The sequence below is a fragment of the Doryrhamphus excisus genome, linkage group LG19 (assembly GCF_037039965.1).
Source record: "Doryrhamphus excisus strain RoL-2023G ecotype Guam linkage group LG19, RoL_Dexc_Guam_v1.1, whole genome shotgun sequence".
Taxonomy (NCBI): Eukaryota; Metazoa; Chordata; class Actinopteri; order Syngnathiformes; family Syngnathidae; genus Doryrhamphus; species Doryrhamphus excisus.
This window is the reverse complement of record NC_136375.1, coordinates 4900660-4920694: the sequence shown is the minus strand read 5'-3', so window position 1 is coordinate 4920694 and position 20035 is coordinate 4900660. Positions and strand designations below refer to the sequence as shown.

General features: G+C 41.0%; 10 protein-coding genes across 10 annotated transcripts; 3 read left to right on the top strand and 7 right to left on the bottom strand.

Moving 5' to 3' along the window:
* Positions 1 to 144: 144 nt before the first annotated feature.
* On the top strand, positions 145 to 1230 carry LOC131106992 (histone H2B). The gene has a single exon (XM_058056603.2). It carries the CDS (start codon positions 645 to 647, stop codon positions 1017 to 1019), a length of 375 nt encoding a protein of 124 aa, XP_057912586.2. The 5' UTR covers positions 145 to 644; the 3' UTR covers positions 1020 to 1230.
* Positions 1231 to 2369: 1139 nt separating this feature from the next.
* On the top strand, positions 2370 to 2840 carry LOC144902105 (histone H3-like). Its single transcript, XM_078799007.1, has one exon. The coding sequence runs from the start codon at positions 2387 to 2389 to the stop codon at positions 2795 to 2797; it is 411 nt and encodes a 136-aa protein (XP_078655133.1). The 5' UTR covers positions 2370 to 2386; the 3' UTR covers positions 2798 to 2840.
* Positions 2841 to 5506: 2666 nt separating this feature from the next.
* Positions 5507 to 6356, top strand: LOC131106990 (histone H2A-like). The gene has a single exon (XM_058056601.2). The coding sequence runs from the start codon at positions 5531 to 5533 to the stop codon at positions 5909 to 5911; it is 381 nt and encodes a 126-aa protein (XP_057912584.2). The 5' UTR covers positions 5507 to 5530; the 3' UTR covers positions 5912 to 6356.
* Positions 6357 to 7890: 1534 nt separating this feature from the next.
* Positions 7891 to 8333, bottom strand: LOC131106991 (histone H2B). Its single transcript, XM_058056602.2, has one exon. The coding sequence runs from the start codon at positions 8314 to 8316 to the stop codon at positions 7942 to 7944; it is 375 nt and encodes a 124-aa protein (XP_057912585.2). The 5' UTR covers positions 8317 to 8333; the 3' UTR covers positions 7891 to 7941.
* A 1906-nt stretch (positions 8334 to 10239) lies between these two features.
* On the bottom strand, positions 10240 to 11017 carry LOC131106995 (histone H4). The gene has a single exon (XM_058056606.2). It carries the CDS (start codon positions 10868 to 10870, stop codon positions 10559 to 10561), a length of 312 nt encoding a protein of 103 aa, XP_057912589.1. The 5' UTR covers positions 10871 to 11017; the 3' UTR covers positions 10240 to 10558.
* Positions 11018 to 11247: 230 nt separating this feature from the next.
* Positions 11248 to 12100, bottom strand: LOC131106988 (histone H2A-like). Its single transcript, XM_058056598.2, has one exon. The coding sequence runs from the start codon at positions 12076 to 12078 to the stop codon at positions 11695 to 11697; it is 384 nt and encodes a 127-aa protein (XP_057912581.1). The 5' UTR covers positions 12079 to 12100; the 3' UTR covers positions 11248 to 11694.
* Positions 12101 to 12440: 340 nt separating this feature from the next.
* On the bottom strand, positions 12441 to 13297 carry LOC131106998 (histone H4). The gene has a single exon (XM_058056608.2). The coding sequence runs from the start codon at positions 13280 to 13282 to the stop codon at positions 12971 to 12973; it is 312 nt and encodes a 103-aa protein (XP_057912591.2). The 5' UTR covers positions 13283 to 13297; the 3' UTR covers positions 12441 to 12970.
* A 1217-nt stretch (positions 13298 to 14514) lies between these two features.
* Positions 14515 to 15128, bottom strand: LOC131106989 (histone H2A-like). The gene has a single exon (XM_058056600.2). The coding sequence runs from the start codon at positions 15020 to 15022 to the stop codon at positions 14642 to 14644; it is 381 nt and encodes a 126-aa protein (XP_057912583.1). The 5' UTR covers positions 15023 to 15128; the 3' UTR covers positions 14515 to 14641.
* An 848-nt stretch (positions 15129 to 15976) lies between these two features.
* Positions 15977 to 17598, bottom strand: LOC144902109 (histone H3-like). Its single transcript, XM_078799019.1, has 2 exons — positions 17579 to 17598; positions 15977 to 16538 (listed from the first exon to the last, which is right to left on the bottom strand). The coding sequence occupies exon 2, from the start codon at positions 16536 to 16538 to the stop codon at positions 16128 to 16130; it is 411 nt and encodes a 136-aa protein (XP_078655145.1). The 5' UTR covers positions 17579 to 17598; the 3' UTR covers positions 15977 to 16127.
* Positions 17055 to 17976, bottom strand: LOC131106993 (histone H2B-like). The gene has a single exon (XM_058056604.2). The coding sequence runs from the start codon at positions 17947 to 17949 to the stop codon at positions 17575 to 17577; it is 375 nt and encodes a 124-aa protein (XP_057912587.1). The 5' UTR covers positions 17950 to 17976; the 3' UTR covers positions 17055 to 17574.
* Positions 17977 to 20035: the final 2059 nt, after the last annotated feature.

The window sequence follows — 20035 nt, the reverse complement described above, 5'->3', positions numbered from 1 at the left end:
TCGAGTTATAAAGTTAGTATAAAATTGGATTTTACAATATGTATACATGGTGTGTGGTACACCAACAGATCATCTATAGAATGAAATGTGTGTGTATTGCATGTGTGCAGTATACTTGTAGTACCTCATACATAGTGTATAAGTATGTCATACCACAAGTTGAGTTGTATAGTACAAGAATACTATACGATAAAACAATGACTGTAATGACGGATTTACGTTGGTTTTCGTTAGAATTTAAAATTTACTACAGAAAGCGCCATCGCAACAAAGGGGCCATGTGACCTTCAACAGTCGTGTAGGCGTGTCCCAGTCAGTAAGTACTCTTTATTTCTCTAGCGCTCTTCACAGACAAATTCACAAAGCGCTTCACAAAATAAACACATAATGCCTGTATAAAATACAATCAGCAAAAATGAATCCGTAGAAGTTAAAATGCTTGTCCAAGCGAGAGACCTGTCAGCCAATCACAAAAAAGCGCTGGCGCATTCTAATTTGCGATAACATGTGATCTTCAACAGTCATTTGAGCAGGGCCAAGCGAGAAACCTGTCCGCCAATCACAAAAAGGCGCCGGCACATTAATTTGCATGAACGCTTCTATAAGAGCCGCGGCTCGCAGACTGGAGCCATAATCCATTCAGAATGCCTGAACCAGCCAAGTCCGCTCCCAAGAAGGGCTCCAAGAAAGCCGTCACCAAGGCCCCCGGCAAGGGCGGCAAGAAGAAGCGTAGGGGCAGGAAGGAGAGCTACGCCATCTACGTGTACAAGGTGCTCAAGCAAGTGCACCCTGATACCGGCATCTCGTCCAAGGCCATGAGCATCATGAACTCCTTCGTCAACGACATCTTTGAACGCATCGCTTCCGAGGCGTCTCGTCTGGCTCACTACAACAAACGCTCCACCATCACGTCCAGGGAGATCCAGACAGCCGTGCGTCTCCTGCTGCCCGGTGAGCTGGCCAAGCACGCCGTGTCTGAGGGAACCAAGGCCGTCACCAAGTACACCAGCTCCAAGTAAACTGCTCCAGTAGAATTACCATCGCTACCCAACGGCTCTTTTAAGAGCCACACACCTCCTCTTGAGTGCAAATAACCTTTTTGTCTGTTCCACACTTGTAGTAGCATTTCTCACCTCAATAGTAAATATCACATTGTCTTCAAGTAGAAAAAGCAAGTGAAGTAGAAGGCGATTTAGCAGTTGTACTGCTGGATTGGCTACTAAGTCAATATAGAAGCTCTATAGTAGATCTGATGGAAAGAGTAGATAAAAATAAGATAAAAATGATCTTTCATGAATAAACTGACATGCACCTTTTGATGTGGTATAATGTAATAGATTTGAGAGCAGAGGGACACCCAGTTTGACATAACTTCATTTAACATAGCATAAGGTCAGTGTGGGAGTTTGCAAAAATGTTTCAGCTCTAATTGTGAATACTGTAATAAAATGTTTCATACAAGTATTAAGAGTGTGTTAATAGTAGATTTCAGTCTCAGATTTCCTCAGAAAGTGTATATATATATATATATATTATATATAGTGATGAATGATACATTCATGGATCCATACATACCCGCCTTGGAGGGAGAGCATAATTTGGATCCGATTTGTGTTGAAAATCAGATCATTTTGCTGTGAGACAAAACAGAATGGCCTGTGCACTAATCATGATGTCAGAGCAGCACCTTAATGTGGCACACCTGTGAGGTGGGACAGATTACCTCAGCAGAGCAGAAGCGCTCACCATCAAACATTTAGACAGATTTGTGAACATTAAAAAAATGGTAATATTGTTTATCTGGAATGAATTTTAGATCTTTGAGTCCATCTCATGAAAAATTTGAGCAACAACAAATGTGCTGTGTTTATATTTGTATTGAGTGTACGTACATCTAATGTTACAGGCAGACACAGACAGTGTTGCTTTTCACGGGCATAAGCATTTAGAAACTCCTCACAACGTAAGGCTCAATAATAATTATGTAATCATTTTTTGCAAAATACACATTTTTATTTAGTAAGGACCATTTGTATTTGTCAGGAAGGCCATCCAGAATATAAAATGGCTCAAGTAATAAATCAGTATGGGGATCAAAAAGATCCGCTGTGGCGACCACACAATCAGGGAAAGAGTCAGAAGAAACAAAAACAATTTAGCTATTTGTTTATTTAAGGAATTTAGCATGTAGTATGTTATAGAGCCAGCAGAGGGCAGCAAGATACTGTTGGTGATTGGATCTATTCAAATTCTCCTCCTCCAATAGTTGGGCAGCTCCTGCGCGCGCAACGCCTTCTATTGACCAATCAGCGCTCTTGTGTCTGAATATAAGCGGCAGCAATGCGAGTTTGTCCTCAACTTACTATCTTAGTCAATCTGAGTGACGATGGCAAGAACCAAGCAGACAGCCCGTAAGTCCACCGGAGGCAAAGCCCCCAGGAAGCAGCTCGCCACCAAGGCTGCCCGTAAGAGCGCCCCTGCCACCGGCGGCGTCAAGAAGCCTCATCGCTACAGGCCCGGTACCGTGGCCCTCAGGGAGATCCGTCGCTACCAGAAGTCCACTGAGCTGCTCATCCGTAAGCTTCCTTTCCAGCGCCTGGTCAGAGAGATCGCTCAGGATTTCAAGACCGACCTGCGCTTCCAGAGCTCAGCCGTCATGGCTCTGCAGGAGTCCAGCGAGGCTTACCTGGTGGGTCTCTTTGAGGACACCAACTTGTGTGCCATCCACGCCAAGAGAGTCACCATCATGCCCAAAGACATCCAGCTGGCCCGTCGTATCCGCGGAGAGAGAGCTTAAACTTCTGTTCCCTCGACCACAACGGCTCTTTTCAGAGCCACCACTTCCAACTAAAGCTGTAATTCCCCAGTAGCTGTACTGTTCCTCCAGCAGGGGGTGCTAAAGGAACATGCAACGCATACATTGGAAGGGAAAACAAATGTCGCTCACGTTAACAAAATCACCTCTCGCGTTCTGATTCCCGCTCTCGATTTTTAACTGAGCTACATGACGTCACGAACTGGGACAAGACGATCGACGATCCTACCTAAGGCCTGGGTTCAACGGTGTCTTTTATTCCCAACAAGCGACTCGGTTCCTATAGTTCATGTCTGTGAGTCGTTCAAAAGAACCGGTTACTTTGTGAACGTCACAACTCTAGAGGATGAGAGGGAGACATGGCGTCCGGAGAAGATGTGAGACTTTAATTCATCAATTAGCAAATATTGATGCTTATTTACAGTCAATATGAGACATTGGTCAACATTTTAACTCATTAGCAATTGGATAATGTTGTTTTGGTGAAGCATTAAGTAGTGTGTCTACATACCTAAAAGACGTAGCGGTCATTGTACTTGCTGCTAAAAGTGTCTTACTATAAAATATAGATGGTTGTACATATTCTAGCTAAATATATTTAATAAAAGTAGTGGTACTTTGTTTCTTTAAAGTGTAAACACTGTATGATTGTATGTTTGTATGATATTTGTTGGGTTGTTGACGTTATTTTGCTTTAACATTAACCACAGGTGTTATATTATATATTATTATTATATATTATCATATATTATTATTATATATATTATATTCTAAGGTGCAACATGTAGAAAATGTGCGTAATTATTGCTGAACATTCAAAAATATTAAGTGCAATCAAATGTTATATTTACATATGTTACATTTACAACTTATTTTTTTTATTTTCACCGTCTCCATTATAAATGTTTTTCCTATAATATTTCAGCAAAAGGTGAATCATGAAATAGTGTCGTATTACATGAAAAGTGCTGTTGTCTTCATCTCATTGGCACATTGCTTTTGTCTTAATACAGAGTAAAATAAAGGGGTAGGAAATGTGGGAATAGCCCACTTCATGTTTAAAGTGTGTTGTACTAGACGAGGCGGCTTTGTGTCAGGAAAGAGTGTGTTTTGTGCATTGTGCAGTTAGGTCATAAAAAAAAGTGTATACATATAGATTAAAGATAAAGATTTTTGTCTTTAATTTCAGAGTTGAGTGTTTGTGGAGAGATGTGTGGATGGCTGACAATCTTGACCAGGTACAAATGCAATAGTTCAAGCGCCTAATGAAATGGGAATTTCTCTGACCACACATGAATGCCCTCTGAGTTTTGGAAGACAAATTAGCATAAGTCACAAAGGTATTTGCTCATATTTTGGCTAGCTAAGAATAAAGTTAAAATCAAGCACATAGCGTATGAAGATATTTTTTAGTAGAAAACTAGAGTGATGACCAAGGCAGGAGATATTTGATATGTATGATATGGCTTGGTTACAGCACAAGAAATCGCAGAACGTTTCAGACGTCCTGGCATCGTCCTTGCTGACAAGAAAGACAGAGATGGGTCGGTGATGCTGAAACCAGGGCAGCGGTTTCAGGTCATCAGGGGTGATAATCAGAGTTTCTGTTTTATTGGCTTTTATTATTTATTTAGCTGCAGTTAGCATTCAACCAGTCTAACTTCTGAAACTCAGGTGGCTTAAAAGGAGCAGTAAAGCTGGATGTCACCAGCATATAAATGATAAGAAACATCACTGAACTGATCTTTCCCAAAGGGAGCAAATACAACATAAATAGGACAACCCCCAGGGGTACTCCACACAACAGTTATGGTGAGTTAGACTCTACTTTGTTTACTGTGACAGTAAAACTACGACCAGATAGACCCTGACAGGCTTACTTGGTGTCCCAGCCTTCTCAACAGAATCTGGTGGTCAACTGTGTCAAGAGCTGATGACAAATCCAGAAGACGGAGCATCGCCCTGAATCAGCAGACATCAGAATATCACCTTTCAATAAAGCAGTTTCCGTGGAATGAAATGTATGCACACGAGATTGAAATTTTAAATATGATTTATTATGTGATTATTGTCCAATGCATGACAGTGGAGATGCTTCTGGACAAACATGTTTACACTAAACACTTAACTAAAGTAATTTAATTTTTTGTCTCTGAAATTTCTGTCAGCAAAAATATTGCATCCCTTATAAAAAGTTTTATCCTTTTATAAGCCAAGTGCAAAATAGTTTTGAATTTAATGTAATTGTATGATTGCTTTAGAACACAAATATGTATCATACCACTATTTAAAACCAAACAAACAGACTGGGTCATATAACATGTCACCAGGTGATGTTTATGCATGCTACTTTATTAAATTCCATTCACCTTTTCCGTTTAAAGCTTTATCACTATATGTAAAAATAAGTCTTCATTACATACTTCAAAACATCCATAAGTGATACCTTAAGTGATAGCTACTAGAGCAATTTCTAATTTGATTGAATATAGCTATGTATTCAATATACTTTAAGTTGTTTACAAAAGGACAGGAGCAGTAGCATTACGCGAAGCACAGTGACGTGAACCGATAGCTCGTTGCTGATTGGACAACCATTTCCCCGCTTCAGCGAGCCAATCAAGGAGCAGGAAAGGAGTGGTTAAATGTACTGCTTTCTGGTGAGTTTGTCATTGCTTGTTTGAAGCACAGTAATATTTCCAATTAAATCTAATCATGTCTGGACGAGGCAAAGGCGGCAAGACCAGAGCGAAGGCCAAGACCAGGTCTTCAAGGGCCGGACTGCAGTTCCCAGTCGGTCGTGTCCACAGGCTGCTGCGTAAGGGTAACTATGCAGAGCGTGTTGGTGCCGGCGCCCCCGTCTATTTGGCGGCTGTGCTGGAGTACCTTACCGCTGAGATCTTGGAATTAGCGGGAAACGCAGCCCGCGACAACAAGAAGACCAGGATCATCCCCCGCCATCTGCAGTTGGCTGTCCGTAACGACGAGGAGCTGAACAAACTTCTCGGCGGAGTCACCATCGCTCAGGGTGGCGTCTTACCCAATATCCAGGCTGTTCTTCTGCCCAAGAAAACCGAGAAGGCAGCCAAGAAGTAAGATGGACCTTTGAGGTCAACATCGCTACTCAAACGGCTCTTTCAAGAGCCACTCAAATATCTTTAAAGAGTAACCTTATTTCGTCTACTGCATCGCTACTCATATAAATATGATATATTTCATTATGACATGACATGGGTAGAAATGAAGTATGGACTAGATTCATAGCTGTTATCAGTTGAGCTGCATCATGGTGGGGTTTCTTTCAAAGAGCTGATCAAAAAATTGGCTCTTAAAACCAGCCTGGCCTTAACTCCTTTTATCTCACTGGGGGGAGTGAATGTAACTTTTTTAAACCAATATTTTTAGGTCTGGTCTGGATTTTTTTTAAAATAAATATTACACAAAGTGGTGCCATATAACTCTATTTACAATTACCCTCTTTAGAAATTGTGTGTGACTATGAACCATGACTTGATCATATACAAACATACAAAATAAAGCAGATTACAATGAATTTCAATGCAAAGATTTCCAAACATTTGACTCCATTTTATTCTACTTCCATTAAAAAAAATGAGACATCCCAATTTGTGTATTTATAACTCAAGAAGAGCAAGTAATCATACAAAGCTATGAGGAATTCAAACATGTACATACAACATACAAAGTATATACCATATTTTCTGGACTATAACTTGCTCCGGTGTATAAGTCACACAAGGAAAAAAAATGCATAATTTGATAGAAAAAAAACATACATAAGTAGCACTGTATAAATACATGTCACATTTTTTGTGGGTAATTTATTTCACAAACTACTTGACCAAAACAGACATTACATCAATAAGTCAAGTTCTAACATGAATAAAGAATAGAGAACAGGCTAAATTGCCCTAAGCTATGCTAACACAATGGCTATTCAGCTACACAAAAAATAAACATGAACAGAAAAGGTGTCCAGTGTTTATGTAACACTATTTTGTTTTCTTCATGGCAGTAAGAGAAGGCTCTGCTTTACGCCAGTCCCGAACAAGTTTCTCACTTACTCCTAACTTTCTCTGTGCTGCTCGATTAACTGTTTTCAGCTGCAAATGTCCCTACTTTCAGCTTGTACTCGGCAAAATACGATGATAATTTTCTTCTGGAGGGCTTTTCAGAATCAGAAAAGGGTTTATTGCCAGGTATGATCAGACACATCTATTCAAAAAGAAGGAAAAATACAAAATAAACAGTGGGGGGGGGGGTTGTGTTAAGAACCTATATGAAAAAGGGTGACTTATAATCCGGAAAATACGATATTTGATATTAGAAATAAGAAATAAGATAAAATAAACAAGAAAAGTAAAGAAAATAATAATGAATGCTATGAATGATATGCATCAATATTTTTAATTATTTGTGCAATTGTTTACGCTGTACATTTTGTTGTTGACATTCGGTGTCATCCATTTATTCTCGATTGCACTCATTTAGCTCTTCATTTAAGTTTTTCTTTTTGTTTGTTTTTTCATTATTTCTTTGTCTGTGGTGTAATATGGGAGGCAGGCAACAATATTTTGCTAGCAATTTCTCTGCTGTATTTTTGTGCTATGACAATAAAGTCTAAGAGTCTGATTGTCTGTCATGAGAGAAGTGCATCCAATTGCTGCTTTGTGTCCTTAATCGACTCCAAGTCATAAGTGATCAGCTGACCTTAGAGCACATTTTCCACTGGCATAAAGAATACAAGACCTCAGTAATCTGATTTAAATCCTGAGAAAAAATACAAAACCATGTTTGAACTATTCAGTCTTTTTTGATTTCAAAATGTGATAGCTGCCACAGTGGTGATCCCGCTGCATTTCAGAGGCAAAGGTAAAGAATAAAGATCAAAACCCTGTTCTGTCACACAAGTATAGATCTTCACTGACCCCTTTCTGTTCACACAAGCACTTTTACTGTCCTATGCCTGCATAATACAACACCATTTGACCACGATTGAAACACATGCAAATACATTGATATGGAGGAAGTAGCTTGCACTCAAGAGGAGGTGTGTGGCTCTTAAAAGAGCCGTTGGGTAGCGATGGTAATTCTACTGGAGCAGTTTACTTGGAGCTGGTGTACTTGGTGACGGCCTTGGTTCCCTCAGACACGGCGTGCTTGGCCAGCTCACCGGGCAGCAGGAGACGCACGGCTGTCTGGATCTCCCTGGACGTGATGGTGGAGCGTTTGTTGTAGTGAGCCAGACGAGACGCCTCGGAAGCGATGCGTTCAAAGATGTCGTTGACGAAGGAGTTCATGATGCTCATGGCCTTAGACGAGATGCCGGTATCAGGGTGCACTTGCTTGAGCACCTTGTACACGTAGATGGCGTAGCTCTCCTTCCTACCCCTTCGCTTCTTCTTGCCGCCCTTGCCGGGGGCCTTGGTGACGGCTTTCTTGGAGCCCTTCTTGGGCGCGGACTTGGCTGGTTCAGGCATTGTTGTGGCTACACGAGACTGAGACCAATGTGGCTTAACTGGCCAAACCACGTTTTTATAGTCGCTTTCATGCAAATTTTACTGCGCCGACGCCTTTTTGTGATTGGATGACATGCTCTCGCTTGGATGAGCTCAAAAGACTGTTTAGGATCACGTGGGCCCTTTGTTCCGACGTGAAGCTCTTACTGTAGTTGACTTTATTGTGGCCGACACAATGTAACAGAAACCAATGTAAAACAATTATTACAATCATTTCTATATCGCAGGGTAATTCAACGTCTACTTATAATAATAATAATTAATTTGATTTTATATAGCACTTTTCACCCAAAGCGTTTCATAATGAAGTGAAGCATTATACATTCACTCCTCAATCACAGTAGTTATCTATATCTGTAGGCCGGGTGCCCGGGGGATAGTCTGAAGGAAATATGGCTGCCTACAGCTTTTCCAACCACCACCAAACATTGACTCACATTCATACACCAGTGTATCTCCTCATGGGACAACACATTGCTATATAGTGTGAAGTACTTATGATACAGATAACAGTATGTGTTAAATCAAAAACCATGCAGTATAGCCACTGTAGTGATGTGCAGATCGCAAAATGTGGATACTTTTGATACTTGATCCATTTGAAGTCATGTATATCACCAAGAGGATGACAATGGAAATGATTGAGAGCTTGTCTAAATGATATGTGGTTGGTGGGGACTACTTTTTCTTCTGCCCAAGTACGGAATGCAGTCAGTCAGTCAGTCAGTCAGTCAGTCAGTCAGTCAGTCAGTCAGTCTCAGTTTGCTGATGCAATGGCTACTTTACTATTTACTACTGTAAATTGGACCTTTTGATCTAACTGACATGGTTGTTTGTTTTTGTATTTCATAATTAGTTCTTTGTAGCATGTAGTAAATGCAACTGGAAAGATGCAAACCTCTTGTCGCCATAATAACATTAATAACATTAAATGGTATCAATATACATAATCTATCGACCTTCCAGTGATGTGCCAAAATATTGATACTTTCGATACCAGATTTTTAGACTCAAAAATTGATTCTGATATCATAATATTATGGACTGCCAATATGGATACAGAGCTGACACTTGGCGTCAATCAAAATAACTAAGAGAATGACCAACGCTATATACCACAGAAAGTGTGCAGCTGTCCTATTTATGGATTGAACAAATTCAATACAGTAAATTATATTTTAATTAACAATTTAGATAGTTTTGGTATCAAAGTGCTAATAGAGGGCTAATATTGAAGTGGGCAAAAAGCTACAGAAGAAGCAATGAGTGAAGCTTGTAGAATACACGTCTGTTTGCTTAAATGCATGTTGCGGTGTAACCCAGGGGTCAATACTGGGAAGTTATTCTCTCTACATATAAATGACATCTGTAGAGCCACAAAATACCCATCGCTAGTATTTTTTGCAGGTGATACTACTGCATTTTGGTCTGTAAAAAGCACACAAGGGCTAATAAATAAAGATGAAGTGACTACACAAAATAAAGAGTTAACAGGTTATCCCTGAACCAAATTAAAACAAAATACTGCTATTTGGTAGTAGCAAAAAAGGATGTTGATGCACAAAGAGACATTGATTTCATCCAAAGGAAAATAAATACACTAGACTCACACATTAAAAATATATACAACATAGAGTGGCAAGGAATGCCACTGTATGAAAGGGAATTTTTGCTGAAGCAAAATTGACTCCATTCTCTCTTGTTCTGTTACCATATATAATTGGGTAGATATATGGGATTAAAGCACAATAACTGTGCTACAAACATTGTTTTCCCCAAAAGTACACAATGTATGCCTTATATAATTTTAAGAATTAAGATTTGAGAACAATTCACATTATTGTTTTAGTATGTATTGCAAAATGGCAAAGAGTACATTTGAAGTATATTAAGTGAACAAATGCATTTTGGGGGAGGCTGAATATAATTTCTTCCTATTCCTTTTTGAACACATGGAACTGGGTTGTATTCCAGTCCAGTCAACCTTGTACACATGCTCAGAAATCAAATCATTAATAAATACTTCATAATCATAGTTTGCCATCGTATGCCTTTAAGGCATACAAAGCAAAATAAAAGAAAAAAGAAATTTGATGCCTTGGAACAAAAGTAGTTTGTGTAATTCTTTTGAAGGAATGCATTCTCTCAGAATGAGTGTGTGGCCCTTAAAAGGACCTTTTGGTTGTTGGGAAGAGCAAATTATTTAACCTCCAAAGCCGTACAGAGTACGGCCTTGCCTCTTGAGAGCGTAGACTACATCCATGGCGGTGACAGTCTTCCTCTTGGCATGCTCGGTGTATGTGACGGCATCACGGATGACGTTCTCCAAGAACACCTTCAGCACACCGCGAGTCTCCTCGTAGATCAAACCGGAGATACGCTTGACTCCACCGCGGCGAGCCAGACGGCGAATGGCGGGCTTGGTGATACCCTGGATGTTGTCGCGGAGAACTTTACGGTGACGCTTGGCGCCTCCTTTTCCCAAGCCTTTACCTCCTTTGCCTCTTCCGGACATTTTGAAGTTCGCTGGTTTTCGACAAGCTCTAATGGAGAATGATGTCCTTAGAGTTGTTGGCCTCAGTCTTTATCATACGACTGCGGACGTAAGAGAGAACATGTGACGTCATCGAGTCTTTGATTTCAGCCCTTCCCCCATGCCCTCTCCCTATAGACACAATTCTTTCTTTCTAAATTTAAACCAGGAAAAAGCCGAAAGAAACAAACAAAAGCTAATGTTCGTGATTATATGCACTTCAGTTGACATGGCTAATCTATTATTCGTGATTATATGTTGTTGTTCTATAAGAATATAAAATACTGTATGAATGGTAGGACATAGTAATCTATAAAACCAGGAAAATGCTAATATATGCTATGGTAGCATGTTCATTGTACGTGAACTGTAAGTGCTTAACTTGTCTTACTTACAATCATATTGTCCTTTTCATTTAGTAGCATACAAAACATTCTAATCACGTTAGCACTTAAGGGACACAGTACTTGGCTCCCACCTCCTCTATTTTAAGATCAGACACCATGTCATTGTAATATATCATGAGGCATGTGTTTGAAAATATACGTCCAACTAAACTGTTCTGGTGGACATATATGGTATAATATAAATTATACCATACATTATATCAATATCATACATTCAGGGAAAATATTATATAGCTCACTTAAATTGTTCTATTAGAGCAGTAAAGTTTCCGTGCTGAATATGGTCTTAACACAAAGTGTAAATGTTAGCAATGAGTTGCTGAGAGGAATATGTCCTAAGTGAGATATGGGTGGCTCTTAAAAGAGCCGTTGTGGTGGTTGGAGTCTCAGGAATTCATCTTATTTCTTGGCGGGCTTCTCGGTCTTCTTAGGCAGAAGAACAGCCTGAATGTTGGGCAGGACACCACCCTGAGCAATGGTGACGCCACCAAGGAGTTTGTTCAACTCCTCGTCGTTACGGACAGCCAATTGCAGATGGCGGGGGATGATCCTGGTCTTCTTGTTGTCACGGGCTGCGTTTCCAGCCAACTCCAGGATCTCAGCTGTCAGGTATTCGAGCACTGCAGCCAGGTAGACGGGAGCGCCGGCACCGATACGCTCGCCATAGTTTCCCTTGCGCAGCAGCCTGTGGACACGACCCACGGGGAACTGTAACCCAGCACGGGAAGACCTGGTCTTGGCCTTTGCTCTGGCCTTGCCGCCGGTTTTGCCTCGTCCAGACATGTTGAGTATGAGCGTTTGTTTCTGGTAGCAACAAATGCAATGCCATGAGCCGGCAGGAGCAGTGTATTTATACACAAGTGCTGTTGGCTGATTGGCTCGCTGAGGCGGGGAAACTGTTGTCCAATCAGCAAAGACATTTGCTTTTAAGCCGTGCACCGTGTTATGTACTTCAATTGCTTTGATTGCTTATATTGTATTCGCCGAGTGTAGTTGTAATTTGAATCAAATGACATAGATTATGCAGTTATATTTAATCAATTGCTGCAAATTGCATATCAATAGGACACCAAGTCCAACATAGTGCATCATAGGTGGGTTCAAGCGTTTCAAAATATGCATTACACCAGATTTACCGACAATTAGCAGTCCACTATTAGGTAGTTTACAACAAAATGTATGCCATGTATTGATCTTCCAGTAATACTTTTCAGATGTCAGGAAAACAGTTTCAAGATGGTCTGGTAGAATTAAAGGTATGATGCACACACTTTATCATTGACGTTTTGTTCACTTTATTTAGGTTCACCTATTCCACCACAGGGAAAATGCTTGAATAAATTCTGATGTGTTCGAACAAAATTGGAGACTTAATCTTACTCTATTGAGTTAGTTACGAGTGTAATTTTTTTAGATGAATTATCTTAGAATGTGTGTGGCCTTAAAAATGACCTTTATTTTCTGCTTTTAAATGTACAGAGTAAGTCCTTGTCTCTTCCGAGCATAAACTATACCCGTGGCGGTTAGTATTCCTATTGGCGTTCTGTGTATGGAAAACTCTTAAAAAGTACATGTGCAACTCAGTAAACATTAACTTGCAAGGAATGTGAGCATTCAGTAGAAGGGTGAAGTGGCCCTTAAAAGGACCTTTTGGTTGTTTGAATGAGCGAATTATTTAACCTCCAAAGCCGTACAGAGTACGTCCCTGTCTCTTCAGGGCGTAAACAACATCCATGGCAGTGACAGTCTTCCTTTTGGCATGCTCGGTGTATGTGACGGCATCACGGATGACGTTCTCCAAGAACACCTTCAGCACACCGCGAGTCTCCTCGTAGATCAACCCGGAGATACGCTTGACTCCACCGCGGCGAGCCAGACGGCGAATGGCGGGCTTGGTGATACCCTGGATGTTGTCGCGGAGAACTTTACGGTGACGCTTGGCGCCTCCTTTTCCCAAGCCTTTACCTCCCTTACCACGTCCAGACATTTTGAATGAATGAAAACGAGCACGTCGTCTGAATTGGGAACCAGTTTGCGGCTCATTTTATTACATAAAAGCGGACGTTAGAGAGGACATGTAGGAAGAGCTTTACTGTGACGCCACGAGAGAGGTTGTTGTTATTGCAAGCAACATATTATCATTTTACTATTGGCAAGTATTACACAAATCCTATGTATTTAAGAAATATTAACAGCGACTTAGTTTTTGATAGCACACGCTGTCACTTAATGCCGGCTTGTTCCATTTCATCTAAATTGCCTTTATATCTTGATCATCAAATTCACCTAAATATTACAAACAACTCACTTAATGTATGTACCCTTGTACACCAACTACAACCACAACATGATTAAAATACAAATTCTAGCCAACCCGTTAGTGTAGATGTTGCAATGTAGTAATTTAGTAGCATGGACACATCAATTTAGTGAATATTATCAGATTTATTATTTATTATTACAGGAGCAAAAACAATGCCTCGGCTGACATACACTGTGTGGTTATGTTACAATGGGGCATGTGATGTACAGTATTGTGTTGTACACATCTCATACCCCCCCCCCCCCCCCCCCAAAGTTTTGAATTTTGAAATATTAGAGAAACTGATATTTATTCATTTATTTTTACAGACTGAACTTAACAGTGAAACCAGGAAAATGCGGGTGAAGAAAGACATTATCGGCAATATAAAGATGTATGGAAAGACAATATCAACAAACAAGCAATAAATGCCATCCTGAAGAAAAACAGCAGTTTCTCTACGTAAAATTATAATTCATTATAACATTTATTTGAATATTTATTTTATGGAATAAATGGGTTTGGTTAGTATGCATTTCATCACATCCTTTTGGAATAGTTTAATACCACCAATTTGTATTTAAATATTGTTTGGCCATCACTGCTCACCACTACCTGCCAGCCCAGCCAGGCGGGCAAGCCCAGGCTTACCAAAGACAGAAAGAAAGGTTATATTGGTTATATTTTCATGGCAGAAACAAGACCAAATTTTACAATTTGTAAGAAGGCTGTAATACAATAATTTTATTGTGCTAATAAAATATTTTTTTATTTACTTATAAACTCTGGCCAAACTTGAAAAATATTCCAAAAGGCAAATCACTAAAAAAAGTCAGATTCTTGTATGCACTCCCCTCTCCTTTTAAATTTTGTATTGCACACTAGTATCAGCAAAACTCTTGGAAATCAGACACCAAAATTGCACACTGCGTATTGTGCCAGTGCACATGTACACTGATAGCAAATCAAATTGAAAATTGCTCTTCAAGAAGTAGTGAGTGGCTCTTAAAAGAGCCGTTTGTGTTGGGGTGGTCACATGAGTCCTTACTTCTTGGCGGGCTTTTCGGTTTTCTTGGGCAGCAACACAGCCTGGATGTTAGGCAGGACACCACCCTGAGCAATGGTGACTCCGCCGAGAAGTTTGTTCAACTCCTCGTCGTTACGGACGGCCAACTGCAGATGGCGGGGGATGATCCTGGTCTTCTTGTTGTCACGGGCTGCGTTTCCAGCCAACTCCAGGATCTCAGCTGTCAGGTATTCGAGCACTGCAGCCAGGTAGACGGGAGCGCCGGCACCGACGCGCTCGGCATAGTTGCCTTTGCGGAGCAGTCTATGAACACGACCAACCGGGAACTGCAACCCGGCACGAGAAGACCTGGTCTTGGCCTTAGCTCTAACCTTTCCGCCTTTGCCGCGTCCAGACATGATCACTTGTAGTTTATGAGGTTGTTACCTTTGCGGTACAGATGAGCCAAGTAAGCAAGAGCAGTGTATTTAAGCACCAACCTGCTGCTCGGTGATTGGCTCGCTAAAACGGAGAAACAGTTGTCCAATCATCAGTGTGGTCACGAGACATGCTGTATCTCATGCGGCCACTGGGCGGGAGTGTTGATGTGTTTTCATGGCGACCTTTCTTTTTCCAAAAACTAACTTATTGTAGGTGATTGACACCTCGGAATGCTTATTACTCCGGCAAATATTGTTATATACAAAGGCTGAGTACTCACACAAGGACTGCTAACACTGGCCAAATGTATATTTCAGATTGAATTTTATTTCTGATGTTCGGCTCACAAAGTGAGTTTGCTTGTAGATGGATAATTTAATCAGTGAATGCTAGCGGTTTGCCGCAGTGCTCCTCAAATGACTTTCTCCCAAGTCCATCCGGTTCTCAATAAATCATCTCTGAATTAGTTTCATTGTGAAACAGCAACCCTTTCATATCAGAGTTTAAGCTGAAAGTCTGTAGCTGTACAACTACAAGTACCTTCATTGAGCAGGCAAGCCCGGCTTTCCAGTCAACACACCTCGCTAATGCATTTTACTTTTAGTGGGAAGGGAGTATACTGCAAATTCCATAAATGCATGTTTGGAGAAGTTTGGTGTGGGAGAAATGGACCCGATACCTCTGACCTCACTATTTGGCAAAATCCCAGCCGCGAATGGTGAAAGGGGCTGTGATGAAAGTGGAAATGGGAAGTTTTGACTTCTTGGTAATCACGTGGCCTAAACTTTTGTCAATACTACGTATCTAAATTATGCTGGTTTAATTTATTAGGTATTTACCTTGTTTTTTTAGTTCCCTCAGTCTTACTCTATTGCATGCACCTAGAGAGTAAATGCACTACAATATTGTAATGTGGTAAATATATTTCATGGTTATTTAGCACCCCCTGCTGGACAGATGGGAGTACATTCATTCTAACTAGTTGTGGCAACACATCGCCTTGGGTAAAATCAGGAATAATCGCTTTAGTTGAAAACGTGGTGGCTCTTAAAAGAGCCATTGGGGTAACAAGAACTTTTACATTTAAGCTCTCTCTCCACGGATACGACGGGCCAGCTGGATGTCTTTGGGCATGATGGTGACTCTCTTGGCGTGGATGGCACACAAGTTGGTGTCCTCAAAGAGACCCACCAGGTAAGCCTCGCTGGACTCCTGCAGAGCCATGACGGCTGAGCTCTGGAAGCGCAGGTCGGTCTTGAAATCCTGAGCGATCTCTCTGACCAGGCGCTGGAAAGGAAGCTTACGGATGAGCAGCTCAGTGGACTTCTGGTAGCGACGGATCTCCCTGAGGGCCACGGTACCGGGCCTGTAGCGATGAGGCTTCTTGACGCCGCCGGTGGCAGGGGCGCTCTTACGGGCAGCCTTGGTTGCCAGCTGCTTCCTGGGGGCTTTGCCTCCGGTGGACTTACGTGCTGTCTGCTTGGTTCTTGCCATCTCGATACAATAAGAGAGAGAAAGTAGCATTCAAGCAGGTTTACTACTACTTATATTCAAACAGGCTCGCGTTGATTGGTCAGTGGGAGGAGCTGCCCGCGCAGGAGATGGTCAACTATTGGAAGAAAAGAATTTGAATCGAGACAATCACCGACAACGTGACGTGTCTAAGGGATCCTGCTGCCACCTGCTGGTTTGAAAACATACTGCAGCTAGTTTAAAAAATAACGGAGCTCGATTACACTGACACTTTTATACGATGCATATTACAACTAAAACAGTTTAATATTCAACAATTATCGAAAACAGGAAAATATGTATTGATTATATTGATTGATTATATGTATTGATAATAAAAATTGATGGATGGACCTGGCTTATTTAAATGTATCATTAATATTATAACACAATTGCAGTAATGTGGCTTGATAATAGAATGGCGCTAATTTCGATACCAGCACTTAAAACTCTAAAATTGATTCCCAAATGAAAACAGTAAATTGAGGCAAAAATAATTCCACTGTTTTATTCATTTGTTTAAAAAAAGCAGTTTCCCATGTTATATCATCACATGCTCTTTTCTTCCCTGTTGTATTGGCTGTAGCTTTGTAACTATTGTAACTTACACCGCTCCCTCAGTATATTTCAAGGTTTAAGTATAAATTGGTGAGTAATGTATTTGATTCATAAATGTTTTATATTTTATGCTATAATAATGTGAAATACACAGCGTTGAAAAATATACCAGATACATAAGAGGATTTTGCACACGGTTGGGATCATTATCATCAGTAATAGCTGACTAAATAAGTCTTCAGACCATTTCAATTAATCATGACATAATTGATGGCACAACTCTGGGGTTAAACCGCAAAAAGGGATGTTGTAAATCAAGGAAAGACATTAAATTACATATACATTCAAGACAAGGTTTATATAAAAGAATCAGTGTTGTGATTAAGGAGTTGGTTTGCTCTTAAGATGGAAGTGTGTGGTTCTTAAAAGAACCGTTGGATTGTGGATGGTGTCATTTGATTTACTTGGAGCTGGTGTACTTGGTAACAGCCTTGGTTCCCTCAGACACGGCGTGCTTGGCCAGCTCACCGGGCAGCAGGAGACGCACGGCGGTCTGAATCTCCCTGGACGTGATGGTGGAGCGTTTATTGTACTGCGCCAAACGGGAAGCTTCGGAGGCGATGCGTTCAAAAATGTCGTTGACGAAAGAGTTCATGATGCTCATGGCCTTCGATGAAATACCGGTGTCAGGGTGGACCTGCTTCAACACCTTGTACACATAAATGGCGTAGCTCTCCTTCCTGTTCCTTCTCCTTTTTTTGCCACTCTTCGGCGTGGTCTTGGAGACGGCTTTCTTGGAGCCCTTTTTCGGGGCGGACTTGGCTGGTTCAGGCATCCTGTAGGACAAGAGGACACACTTTCCCTCAGGCGAATGGCTCACACTGATGCAGAACCACAGTACTTATAGACGCCAACGCGCTTCATGCAAATGTTAATGTGCCAACGCTTACTCTGGATTGGATGAAACTTCATGCAAATATTACTGTGCCAACGCGACAATTTCATTGGATGACAACATCAGGCGATACTCCCATTGCGGAAATGCTATGATTATACACTTCAGAGGTATTAAATAAATAAACGTTCCTTTGTTATAACTACAACATCAAACTTCTAATAACGCAACTTTAGCTTCTGAAAAATGTCGATGTTTATCATTGTGGTGGGAATGTGATTAAGATATGAGTAATAAGACACTATTCCGTTTGTATTTGTAGTACAGTCATGTATTTACGACTTACAGCTAAAAACAGTTTATATGTGTGTACTACGCGGACACACCATGATAGACTAACATCAAACATGGCAAATATGTAATGCGTCTGATAACTATGAGCCATTATTTCACTCTAATGCAACGTTGAATCAACACACCCTGGCCAGACCCAGTGTGTCATGTACACACCAACATAGCCAAACTCAAAAACAATGAAGAGTGGGTTTACACGCCACCACAAATACGGCAAACTATAGCTAACAGCTCACGTTTAGCATTAGCGTTATGATTGGCGACATTAGCAGCTTCTTTGCGGCTGCCGTAAAGTCTTGCAACTGCTGCGTCGCTGGTCTCAATGCTGAAAACACAAACAAGAGCGAAGACTTGTGACTATGAGTGATTAGGCAACACACTTTAAATGTTTGTATGCTTACATGCTTGTACGTGTTGGCCAATTGAACGAAGCGGAGAGGTTTAAGAGGTCAGAAATGCGCAAACGACAGCCGTCAAACCGGAAATGTGACGATTTCCTGTAATGCAATATTATACAAATACGTAATGTAAATATATCAGCTGCCGTTGACGTTTTCTCCTCTGAGTCGTGGTAAGAACGCAGCTGTGACGTATTTGAGTGGCCCAGGTCAAGGAACATGTAAACTCTCTTCAGAGCAATATGTCTGCAATTCATTGTATGGCCACTTGATGGCGGTGCTCCCAAGAGCTTGGCTTGGCTGCCACATGTAAAGTGAAGTAGCTGCATTATGGAGTGAACTTTCATCTCCATGTGTTGCAACATGAGACATTTCAACTTGTTGAAAACTTGTTGTTACCTTGCACTTTAAAAACGGTTGAATATTCTTTGTGTTTAAAAGTCACTGCATTTTTGTATAATTGCACAAGATCTTATTTCTGTGCCTGTCAAAACATTCACACAAGACCGACTCCACACTTGCATTTATTTAGCAACTATGCAATTTCAAGGCAGCAGAGCTTGTCATATTTGAAATTGATTTTTCATTTTCACTCCCAGCAAAGATGCTCTTTTTTTCCAATCAAAATGCAGCCTGTCTCCCCGGCGGGTCACCATGAACGTTATATTTTTGTAGCAAAGTGCTGTTGATTGACACCAGATACGTTTGGCGAGCGGCTGCAAAGGTCACGCCAGAGAGGAAGTCCAAATGTCAAACATCCATCTGTGAAGTTTAAACCTTTGTAAGACCTGACAGACTGATCTTCTTCTGCAGACACTAAAAATGTCATTTCTGATAGTTGGCTGCTCCGATAGAGGCTCGTGTTATTTCAGCGAGCGATATTTGGAGCAAACAATGGAGACCTTTCATTGCCCTCTGCGCTCTTTCAAATAAAGATCAAGTGTTGCGTTGCGACGACCACCTGCGGCTCGATGAAGCGAAATGGCGGCGAGCGAACATTTTGGAGAGGATTTCCAAAGTGGCAAATGTCACTATTTGCATGGTACAGAGCGCCGTGCGGTCAGAAAAAAGTCCTGTGAGCTGTCATTGGGCTTGTTTCACTTTGCTTGCCTGCGGCGAAAGGAATGCGCATGTGTCAGTTGTCATGTTGGCGGAACACACCATGTAAAACCTTTTAGGTAACACGTCAAGACTGTGCTTGACCTGTTCAATAATTAATGTTTAGATAAATATTTAATACTTCCACAGCTCTCTCAGACAACTGAAGAACAGTT